Source organism: Zootermopsis nevadensis, unplaced genomic scaffold, assembly GCF_977971745.1.
Source record: "Zootermopsis nevadensis isolate Lab colony 2312 unplaced genomic scaffold, Znev_1.0 Znev_ptg000010l, whole genome shotgun sequence".
NCBI classification, from domain to species: domain Eukaryota; kingdom Metazoa; phylum Arthropoda; class Insecta; order Blattodea; family Termopsidae; genus Zootermopsis; species Zootermopsis nevadensis.
Window position 1 is genome coordinate 19,219,143 of NW_028259142.1, and position 11,606 is coordinate 19,230,748.

Below are 11,606 nucleotides of genomic sequence, written 5' to 3' on the forward strand. Positions count from 1 at the left end.
TCAGCTCGCCAGCATTAGTCTGATGGGAGTGTAGACCAGAAAGGATCAGACGATGGTGTGTTGTGTGGTGATGCTGCAAGGTGGTTAAGTGTCGTGGTTAGTGCATGAAGAACATTTGATGCCTGAGGAATACCAATGAGGATTAAGTGAGTATTTAGCCGTTTAATATCGAAGACAGAGTGTTCAAAAACAACGCTGAGGAGAATATCTGGACATACAAACGTAAGTCCTATTGAGGAGCTTTATAAATTGTTCTGCTATTATAATATTTGCACGATAACGAAAGGAATGAGACTGATATTGGCGGAACATATAGCTCTGTGGGGATCTATTGTGAGTTAAGAAATGCATGCAAGATTTTAATAGAAATCCCTAATGGAAGAGACCATTTGAGAGACCTGGGCCATTAAAACGAAGCTTCGAAAAATATAATTTTCTGGTGTGGAATGGATTCAACTGGCTCCGTATAGAATTCAGTGACATTTAATATGATTGAGTGCGAGTAACATCGCCATGTTGCCATTGCAATAACATCCTGGCAACCAATCTTTATAAAAACGACAATACTGAATACTGTTTGGTAGATTAGGTACAAACCACGCGTTTCCATGGAAACCGACTTCAGAAATATGCCGTACGCATTTTGATCATGCCGTAGAATCTGTCCTTTGACCTCTGATGATGGCACCTTTGATGTCAGTGTATGAGGACAATGAATGAACTTTCCATTGGTTTAGGTTTTGGTTCCTGTTTGACTGGGCAGTGACGTTATGACGGAGGATTCTCCTGTACAGATAAACTACCCTTTATTACTCTCCGATGTTAACCAAGATTAGCATGTGCTAATGTTTTAGTATAAAATTGTAATGTCTGTTGACACACCTTATGGTGATTAATTTCTGCATTGTACACTGTTGTGAGTCTTTTTTTTTTTAAATCCCTGATTTCTTAAACTGGGCCTGTTCTCGTAATCAGGTAGTGTGGGATGTACATTTTGTCTCCAAAATTAGCCTTGTGTTAAGCCCGGTCTACACGTAACGTCTTATCGTACGTTTTGTTTGATCAGTTAAGACTCGTATCAGTCAAAATGTTACGTATGGACAGAGAAACGGACGTTTTGCCTGAACTGAATGAAGACGTACGTCTCTCAGAAAACGGATCGGTTAGAGCATTTTTTTTCCGGTAAAACGTCAGTCTTTGTAGCTTTACCTGTCGCTAGAAATCTTAGAGTTGCAGTCAGTCTCTCATGGGGGTGTGATAGCCCTTCTCATGGTAGTGTCCTTTTCTTGTATTTCTGAAGTTACTAACGATAGTAATTTCAAATAAGTGTCCGTATCCATTCGTAAATAATTACGACAATCTTCAGGTTCATGACGTAATTCCCGAAGCAAATTCACATGAGAGAATCTGCCCCTCTTTAGCAACCATCGTCTAGACCACCGTCAGCGACGAACAAGTTCCTTTATTTTCAATTTCACGAGACGCAATGAAATATTCGATACAAGTAATACTTCATCCATGGTATCTATGAAACGTAAATAGTGTGGACACGGGATTTTGGTCAGTTTTACCTGACCATCTTAACTGATGAAACAAAACGTACGATAAGACGTTACGTGTAGACCGGGCTTTACGATGTTTTAAAATAAAAGGGCCGTGTAAGTTTATGGACAAATTAAAATGTACCTGTTGTTTTGTATTTGTGCGAAACGGGATCTCTGTCTTTAAGGGAAAAAAAGTACTTTTTGTGGCTGTTTGTGAACAGGATGTTGAAGAGAATACTTGGACCTGACAGTGATGAAATTGCAGAAGTCTGAATGAAGCTGAATGTTGAGGAAATTCTTAATATCCATTCTTCGCCGCACGTAGTTGTGTTGATCACAAGACAATGAGGAAATTGGGGAAGATGAGTTTCATCCAAAAAGATTTAAAAGAAGAGACCGCTTGGGAGACCCAGTTACAGATTAAAGTTGGATGTTTGACTTCGAATTGATTGACCAGAAGAATTACTTCATGGTGTTAGTTGTTTTATCATCAACATTACGCCTCTGCAACGGAAATGTAGGACGCAAAGTTACAGAATTAAACAACAAATCCAAAGTTCCGAAACACATTTTTGATCCTTTCACTGTGTTATCTGGAAGCTGACCTCTGACCTCTGACCTCTGACTCAATTTCAGCCCGTAATCGTGTCGTGATTTGGCACCAGGCCAGAATATAACCACGTTTACCCTCTCCATCTCAATTACTATGACCCTGAACACACGACTCTCGTATCCGAACAATTTATTCCTAATAAAGGACCAGTTTTGAAGTTCTAACTTAGTCTGTGCGATTCTTAATTTGAATAAAATTGCCCAAAATACGATATCAATATACAGGTTACTGTCGTTATACGCCGGGGTTGCGTTCCTATTAAATCGCCTTGATGCAGATACCTCTGAAACGTCGGTAGACGTCTAACATATTACAAGGCGCAACAGCCCAGAAAATAATCGTATTCAAGGCATAAAAATTCACGAAGCGTTGGATCTTCTGTAAGAGTTTGTCATCATGGAGACGTTTTCATGTTGTGAGATTCGTTGTTGGATTCAGATTGAATTTCGATCTGTTGTTCTCGCCACGCTAATAGGCCACTTGCCTTCGGACCTGTTTCAAGGATACACATTTGTTATTCATTATTTAGCAACCAGGAGTTCTTTTATTTTCACTAACGTTTTTCTTTATGTTAATATGAATTTGCATACGTAATCAGAAAATGAAATAAGTAAACAAAACGACAAAAAGAATAAAGGAAGATACGAAGAATAAGAGAGAGAGGAAAGAGAATGGAACTGAGCTCATTATGTGCGGTATTTCCTCATTTAGCGATTGGTAATTATTAATCGACCAAGAAGACGAAGGTTCATTACCATGATTACAGAATCTTGGCATGGGATTCTAACCTAACTTTATCTCATTTCACCAGTTATACGTAAATGAAGAGAGTTTATTGAAATTTCGTAACAGTTTATTAAAAATATTTCTAAATTACTGCCACAAACAGGTTCACATATTTCTTAATAATTTTGTTTTAACAGATTTGTTGATTTGTATTTTTATTAATTATTTTCCATAAAAGTACTCGGTTATTTCTACCAATTTAGAGTATGTAAACAGGTCTGACTGTGCTGTGTTTGGTGCTCTGAGAAGTCTGCCTTATGGTTAAACTGTAGATTCATTACAGTGTTCACAAAAGTCTGGCACTGGTTTCTATCCCGATCCAAATGAACCCAGTTCACACCCACGCATTGCATGTCTTTAAGATCTGTCTTATTATTCCTCACATATATATCTAGTTTTCCCAATTGGTCTCTTCAATTCAGATTTTCTTATTACAAATTTGCATGCATTTCTTATTTCATCCATGCATGCTATATTCTCACCCATCCTATCATTCTTTACTTAATTAACATAAAATAAGGGGTGAGGTGTACAAATTGTGAAGTTAACCAATTATTCAGTTTTGTCAAGTCCAGTTCCTTCCGTGTACCTGCGTCTTTTATTTCTCGATGTATCACGTTTATTAACATTTCTTACGCTGAACCTTCATGGCGTTTGTTCCGGTAGAAACAGTTCCAGTTATAATCGGGATTGTTAAATGTTGTGAATGCGAAAGTGTGACGTAGGAAATAGTTAAGCAGATAAAATATAACTAATTTGTCTCTCCTCGTTGATAATGTTACAGGTCTTCACACTCGACAACAAAATGTATAAGCCTTCTCTGAAATAAAGTGGCCTTACATTCATGGATTCCTGTACAAGGCGTCGGACAGCTGTTTCAGATCTGTCCGCAGAAGCATTGGACACTATCAGGATAAAGACGACATTCATTCAGCGAAAGTTTTGAAACCTAAAAAAAAAAAAAAACTTTTGTAGGCAAATTAAATTATGCAAATTATTTTGATTGAACAAAGAATGCGAAAATAAAGAATCTCTGCTGCGAAGTGCCAGGTTCTGATTTTCCTTTACTTAGAAATTAGTGTCAATATCACAGAAACTTTGTAATGGGTGTGGTGTGACATTATTCCAAGCAATCCAACGGTGGAATTACGAATAAATGGATAGAATCCTTTCGCGCAGAAAACAAACTTAACATAACTGTGCTACAGAGTACGAAGTACACAAATAGGCTACAAGTGTAAAGAAAATGCTTTCTTGGGCAGAAATATTGGTGAAAAACTGAAGATAAGCTATTCATGAAACAAACTGTTCACAGAACACATTTGCTCAAACGAAACCAGGAAGAAAAATTATGTTTATAGATAAAACAGCTCTCCTTATCGACCGTCATCCTTTAAAGCTTAAGAGTTAAATCTGTATAGAAATGTAAACATATTTTTTGTGCAATTCAGTTCAAGATAAAAGTGTGCTTGAAGAGACAATGCGATTAAATATCCGACAGATCAGAAGAACTTAAAAAGAAATATCCCATTTGCTTAAACGTGAGTTGTAATGAACAGCGATTTTCGAAATCTGCCAAAAGGGTTTTTGCTGTCCAACGAAACTTCTTAACATAAATTACTATATTTGAGTCTCGTAGCATCGCGCAGTGTGTGCATTATTAAGATAAGACTACAGTGATACTTACACGTGATATCAGGCAACTTCTCCGCTCATATCGCAAACAGTTTCACGCAGAAATTTTAACGGTGTCTTTACACTACAAATTAGCTCTAACATCGACTGGAGAGAAGCCATGTTGAAAGAGAAGTCATAAATCTATTGCCTTTTGTCCGGTCGCCTGCTCCGTAGTTTACTTAACCCTCTGAAGTCGAAGATCGTCTGAATATTATTTATGAATTCAGTCCGTACCGCGAAGAAAACACTACACCTCACCATTACGAAAATCAGCTGGTTAACCCTTTTGAAGCCGAAGCTCGTCTTCATAATATTTACGAATCCAGACCGTACCGCGAATAAAACACCACACTTCACCATTAGAAGTCGAATCAGGCGGTACCACATAAGATTTAACAAAATAACATCCCGGTGAAAGCCTTAATAGACACTGCATTCTAATAATCGACGTTGTATCACCTTGCAAAATGTTCCATACACGTCCTTTCTTGTGCGCAGTTATAAGCGAAGTGACACATCTTTGAGGAAATACTGTGAGTGGATTCTGCCAATTGTATAGCGCAGTTGTAAGCCAGCCTCTGTAAAATATCCTGATTGTACACTGGATCAACAAACAGCTAACTGAAAGTAAACATTGTGTAGCTTATGTGAGTGCAAAATCAGCCAATAGTAGGAAAGAGTGTGGTGCGTCGTTTTCGTACTCATTGTAGTCTGCTTCCGTGTTACATGGATAAAACACGCAAAGTGTACCAAAGCGTCACTGCCGTTAGAAATTTGGACAATCAGCTGACCTTGGATCAATCTCAGTAGACCAACACCAGCATATCCATCAGGATACGTGGTCCAGAAGTTCTTCAAGTGTTGAAGACCAGAATGGCGAGCTGTTGCCAACATTGGTTCAGTCTTCACGTTCTAATTCTGGCATTATTCCAGGCGCCAGCTGACGCATACTTATCGGGTGAGTAATGCATTCCTCCTTGTTCCTACAAGACTTATTTATTATTTTATTTTCATTGTGTTTAGGGCTGTATAAACAAGAAGGCTTCTAGGAAGGAGCCTTCAGATCGGCCGATCCTCCATTCAAAGTTGGGTTCTGTTAGTTAAATGCTCAACAGATTCAGTGGCCAACATTTTGTAATCTAAATTTTGCATCCTTCGTCAAAATTTGTCTCTGTTTCGTAATCATTACCCTTCGACTCCTTTACTCCAGAGGAAAGAATATCAGGTATCTTACCCGTTAAGTAGAAGGCTGGGCAAAGTTCCGGGAAAGAAAGTGTTGCCCTTACAACAAATTGAAATCGAATTTTTCAGTTCATATATTTTTATATTCTGGCTGACTTTTTAATTACCTCTTGTAGAACGCGACGTCGCTGTCTTGACATACCACAGACACGTGTAAGTTATAATGTGGCTAATAGACTTTATTTTTATAGATTTACACAAGTAAAATGAATAAATAGTAGGAAAATGGTGTATTTTGGAGGACGTTCGTCAATTCTTTCAGCTATTCCAGGATTTTACTTCGTCGTCGTAATTATCATCATCCGGTCAGTCCTCCTGTTAATACGACGCAGTGTCTATCGACCAGTGTGCCCGGTCGTCAGGTCCAGGTGTGAAACCACGTCCGTTTCTACACATTTAATTACAGGCCATAAAGTGGGCTAATCAGAGAACCCGTTTTGTCATTGTTTTAATGTCTTCCTGTAAAAAATTATATTCTTTAGACCGAAAATATTATACAGGGTGAGTCAGAAGTATGTTTACAAACTTCGTGTGCGTGTTCCAGGATCAAAACTAAGAAGAAATGTTCCTATGAACGTGGGATCGCAAATATTTCATTTTAGAAATAATAGCCAAAAATAAGTTTTCAATGAACTGACTTTGTATGAAAGTAAATCCAGCTTCTAGCAAAGATTTTCAATTAAAGTTTGGGCAGGAATTCTTGGCGACATGCTTCCATCGCGTCTGAGATGACCTTCATATCGGTGATTCTTAAGAAGACACTTGCCACGTCTCCTTGAAGATGTACCACTGAATACAAGAAGACAAAATGTGGTTTATGCACGACAGGGCCCCAGCACACTTCTCCCATCGCGTCAGAGATCATCTCAATGAACAGTTCCCTCAGCGATGGATTGGGCGTGGTGGCCACCGAGGTCTCCGGACCTGACTCCATTGGACTTTTATCTGTGGGGGTCCCTTGAAGTCCGTCGTTTATGCAACACCCATAAACAATGAAGACGACATATGGGAACGTATGCACAATGCATGCCAGATGATTCGAGGAAACTCTGGTGTGTATGAACGAATTCGTCGGTCTTGTTTACGTCGTGCTTGGGCATGTGTGTAGAATGGAGGAGCAATTTCAGCATCTGTTACAAAGAAACATCCCTGCCCTTATACCTGGCAATAAAGGCGTACATTGAAACTTATTTTTGGATATTATTTTGAAAAAGAAGCATTTGTGACTGCATGTTCATAGGAACATTTTTTTTTCTTATTTTTGATCTAGGAACAAGCACACAAAGTTTGCAAACGTACTTTTGAATCACCCTGTATAAATTGGATTATATTGGACTGACCTATTATACAGTACAATGGCGGGCTTTTGTGAACACTTGAGCCTAATTATCATTTGATTTAGATTAAAGCATAATTTATTTACTAGCTGAGTAACCAACCTTCAGTCGCGGACCAGGGTGTTACTTGTAATTTTTGTTCTGTCTAGTGAACTTTGCGTTCTACTGCCTCCAAGAAGGCCGTCCGGCAGTCCTTCACCTCCAGTCGAAAGGTCCGCGGTCAGCAGCCTTCGTGGAACTAAACGTCAGGTCGCCGTATACACCCACGAGGGATCGACAGTCCGGTGCCGCAATATGTCGAATAGAGGTGACCGCACCTCTTGGTCACGAGATCACAGTGCACCTGGACCACCCAAAGCAGTTCTTTCCACACAGATCATCAGAGAAGCGACAGGGCTCTTTGCCTTGCTTCCTCGAACTAGTGAGTACCTTCACGTTACGTTATGGTCTCCGGCTTGCCTGGAACTGTGGTTGTAGAGAGCTACAGCTCTTCTGGAACAACGGTATCTTCCTACAAGTCCACTAATGTTGTTGACAGATATTCAAAGTTTAAAACATTTCCAAATCATTTGCGGCATATACGTTTTAGTTATTACGAGGTGCGATCGGAAATAGAGGGCGAACCGAATGTAGTACGAGCTTCTGCCGCTAGGGGGTGCGGCCTACATTCATAGTGAATCAGTGTGCCAGCCGACATCATCGAATTAGCATTTGTTTCTTAGTTACGGGCGTTTTGGTAGTGCATTACACCGACCCTCCTGCGATTTCGGAATGGCGTGTGCATCAAATTTTGCCAAAGACTCGCCAAAACGGCTACGGAAACCTATGAAATGCTAAAGCAAGCATTTGGGGAGTCCGCAATGGGTCGTGCACAAACTTTTGTGTGGCATTCACGTTTTAAAAATGGCCGAACCTCTGTCGATGATGACGAGCGTTCTGGACGACCATCTTCGAGCACAACGCCCGAAAATGTTACGAAGATTCGGCAGGCCATTCACGAAGATCGACGTCGTACCATCAACGACTTGTGCGACATTGTTGGGATAGGCTATGGGACCTGTCAGCTGATTCTAAAGGAAGAACTCCACATGCGACGCATCCTGTCTGAGGACCAGAAGCAGAATCGACTTCTCGTTTGTCAGGAGCCCAAAGATCTTGCAAGAACCGACCCCAACTTCCTTTCTAAGCTCCGTGTGACTTCTTCCTCTTCCCAAAGATGAAAATTCAGCTAAAGGGAAGGAGATTTGAGACGATAGAAGAGATTCAGGCAGAATCGCAGATGGTGCTTGACAGGCTGACAAAGAAAGATTTCCAGGGATTCTTCCAGGCTTGGCAGCGGCGCTGGGATCGTTGTGTTCACTCCCAGGGGAACTACTTCGAGGGTGATGGATGAATTTAGTACCTGAGATAAGTGTACGGGTTTTTATAGGCGCAGTCTTGAAACTTTCCGATCGCACCTCGTATGAAATATGTCTGTTTGTGAATAACCAGTTACACTGTGCTCACACACGAGTTTCCTCATGCATAGTCTCACACCGATGGCACCGAGGCGCTACAAAAAGAAGCTGTCAGAACCTTTGACCTTTGCAACGGCAGTAGGATGGCATTCGGCACCCTCTTCATGGCAAACCACCTCACCCTAACCTGGGTCCCGCCGGAAGCTAGCCTCGCTGACAAAATGGTAGCCAAGCGCCTCGTCATCACGGCTGTCGGTAAAAGTACGTATAATGTGTCTAATCGGGGCAGAGTCAGTGGGGACTTTGTAACGAGAGATGTAGTGTCTCAAATATATGCCGATGAAGAGAAGAGTGACGCATTGCGGCTGAACCTTACTCGGTCAAAGTTTTTGCCTTACTAACCCCTACTTTCTGTTACTGGCTAAGCAAAATACATGAGCAATTATTTTGCACATGTCGTGTCTAAGAAGTAGGACAGTGTTTTAACACACAACACAAATTTTGTGAGCTTTATATTATCCTGAGAAGAATACAGTGGCCGATCCCAATGACCAACTTTGACCGGAATTAAAAAAGACAAATTATAAAAACATCTAACTTCATAGTTAATCTGTTCCTGGCTTGTTTAACGAAGCCCCGTCCGGTACAAAATTCATACAGCATCTAATGGCAGGGTTATCGAAATTATTAATTTAGAATAATGTCGGGAGAAGATTTTCTGGTGAAATACAAATTGTTCCTTACAAATAATTAAAAACACGAGGAATCTTTCGGTAAAGCTGGTTCTCAGTCCAAATTTTGAATTATGGTCTTCCCGAAAAAATACTAAGAGTACTGTGTTCTGAGCTTCGAAGCAATTTCACTTTGGTTGTCAGTTGTTGCAGGTCTATTTAAAATGAAATGGCTTTATGCAAGTTTCATAGACGTAATCGTTCGTGTTATGACAATTTTATTACCATCATTGTTCAGGTATGGATGTCTGCAACACCAGACATCGTTTCTTCTGTGTAGAAGGCTGCATTTCTTCGGAGTTCGCTTGTGACGGTTACAACAACTGCCCTCTTGTCGCAGACGACGAGAACCCTGCAGACTGTGAAGCTTCAGCAGTCAAACGAGGGTTGTTGAGAGACCTGGCCTCCTCCGAGGAAGGACGTCAGTCAGATCCTCGCAATTTTATACAGACGATACTGACAAAAGCTGTGTTGAAAACCTTGAGTGAAGACAAGTCTGGGAAGAGAGACCTAACTTCAACAACGACGTCTAAACCTGGGCAGAATATACAGTCGGGGTTTGAACTAACATCCGGCATGTTCAGGGACGTGTCGGACATGATACTGAAGAAACTGTTAAGCAAGGCCAAGGGAGTTCAAGTGACCGAACCCAGTAACTTTACAATGAAGACTGCGACGACTAAGCCATCGTGGTCGGACGATCCGGAAGGTAAGCCACTGTAATTGCAATTCGTTTAAACAAAAACCTCCCTGGAAGAATGTATAGCGCCTGGCTGATACGTACTGTCTAGGCAGATGATTGCAATAAACATATTGATTTGTTGGTTGGTGATAATATTTTAAAACAGCTATTTGTATTGCATTAAACTATTTTACAGTAAAGGAAAGAAATGTAATTATTTTAATGTCTTATTGTGCTTTGTTACACTCTTCAATAAAAACGCATTTTAAGACTGAATTGAGGTTTTCACGGTGGTCAGTTCGAAGATGGCTGTCTTCTGGGTTAAAGAGCCGTGTAGTCCGAAGTCTACCAATGACTCATCGCCCTGATGATGGAGGCAACAAGGACCTCTGAAACGTTGGCAAATTGCGACTGTACTGAGCTACAACCTAGAAGACGGCCGTCTTCGTTTTTTAAGTCCTCTTTTTAATTTTGTTGCAATTATTAACCCGTAATTCGCTACTTCATTAATAATATGGAGGCTTCTTTCTTATCTCGTCCTGACTTCTGTAATATTGTATCATTGGATGCGTAAAACTGGCGTTTTCTGCGATAGATCCAACGGTACCGGCAGGTTTGGCGCACTATGGCCCCTGGGGATATTTGATGCTGGGAATGCTCATCTGCGGGGCGATTCTGATGCTCTGCGGTCTCTGGGAGTGTTGTTGCCGGTCCTCGAAGCATCGACTTCCAGCTGGAAGCCAGGTCAGTACGTCTGCAGCAACCACCGTTTTCATAATCAACAGTACTGGAAACATTGGAGGCCACAGGAGGAACAGTGCAATTCAACAAGATGAAGCACCTCCCACCCCAGGACCCCCATCATATGAGGAATTGGACCAACCTCCACTTTATAGCGCTCTGTTCCCTGTAACAAAACTTTCGAACACGGAAGAAAACGGTGTGATCAGCGGCCAACATATCTGAACGTGTTCACAAGTTCGTGAATGTTGAAACTTGTGTCCATCCATATAGGATGGTGTACATCTGAAGTACTCAACTTCTGCCAACGTCTTCAACTTGTCACGCTTACAAAGGACACTTGAAATTAATGAGATTATGCACAATTAACTTCCACTCAGGTTAGGTAATGAACCTCTTATCATTTCTACGAAATGTTGCATTAACGTTTAATTAAGTCGCATTAACTTCTGTTACGTGGGAGAAAATTTGAATCAGTGAAAAGATACATTTATTATTATTGATATCAGCAATGAGAGCAGTGCCTTTATACTTTAAGAAACACAACTTTAAATTTATTAAAAAGACTCTGAAGTTTATGTGATGTTGTTTACTGGTTCTCAAAAGTCTGTAAATGGGGGCTTACGTACCTGAGTGCTATATCTATATAGGGGCCACCCAAGCAGAGAGCTACTATGCCTATACAGATGTTTGCATACCTGAATTGTGTAATGGCCACACAAATGCCTCATTACATAACTGACGTAAAGAATATGTAGATGATTTCATTATTGACTGCTATAATGTCTATGTAAGG

General features: G+C 40.6%; 1 protein-coding gene across 2 annotated transcripts; it reads left to right on the top strand.

Moving 5' to 3' along the window:
* LOC110827421 (uncharacterized) lies at positions 1-11,388 on the top strand. 2 transcript variants are annotated; one of them, XM_087346736.1, is made up of 6 exons: positions 1-146; positions 3,728-5,578; positions 7,349-7,620; positions 8,728-8,917; positions 9,626-10,096; positions 10,665-11,388. In XM_087346736.1, the coding sequence occupies exons 2-6, from the start codon at positions 5,494-5,496 to the stop codon at positions 11,033-11,035; spliced, it is 1,389 nt and encodes a 462-aa protein (XP_087202862.1). In that variant the 5' UTR covers positions 1-146; positions 3,728-5,493; the 3' UTR covers positions 11,036-11,388. The 2 variants fall into 2 exon arrangements, with proteins under 2 accessions (XP_087202862.1, XP_021914764.2); XM_022059072.2 differs by having other exon boundaries at positions 16-222.
* Positions 11,389-11,606: the final 218 nt, after the last annotated feature.

Bases quoted from the DNA above. Each gene is read 5' to 3' on its own strand.
- LOC110827421 (XM_087346736.1), top strand. From the start codon at position 5,494: ATGGCGAGCTGTTGCCAACATTGGTTCAGTCTTCACGTTCTAATTCTG. The intron at 7,621-8,727 runs GTGAGTACCTTC...CCTCATGCATAG, and splicing joins TGCCTTGCTTCCTCGAACTA to TCTCACACCGATGGCACCGA. The intron at 8,918-9,625 runs GTACGTATAATG...ATCATTGTTCAG, and splicing joins CATCACGGCTGTCGGTAAAA to GTATGGATGTCTGCAACACC.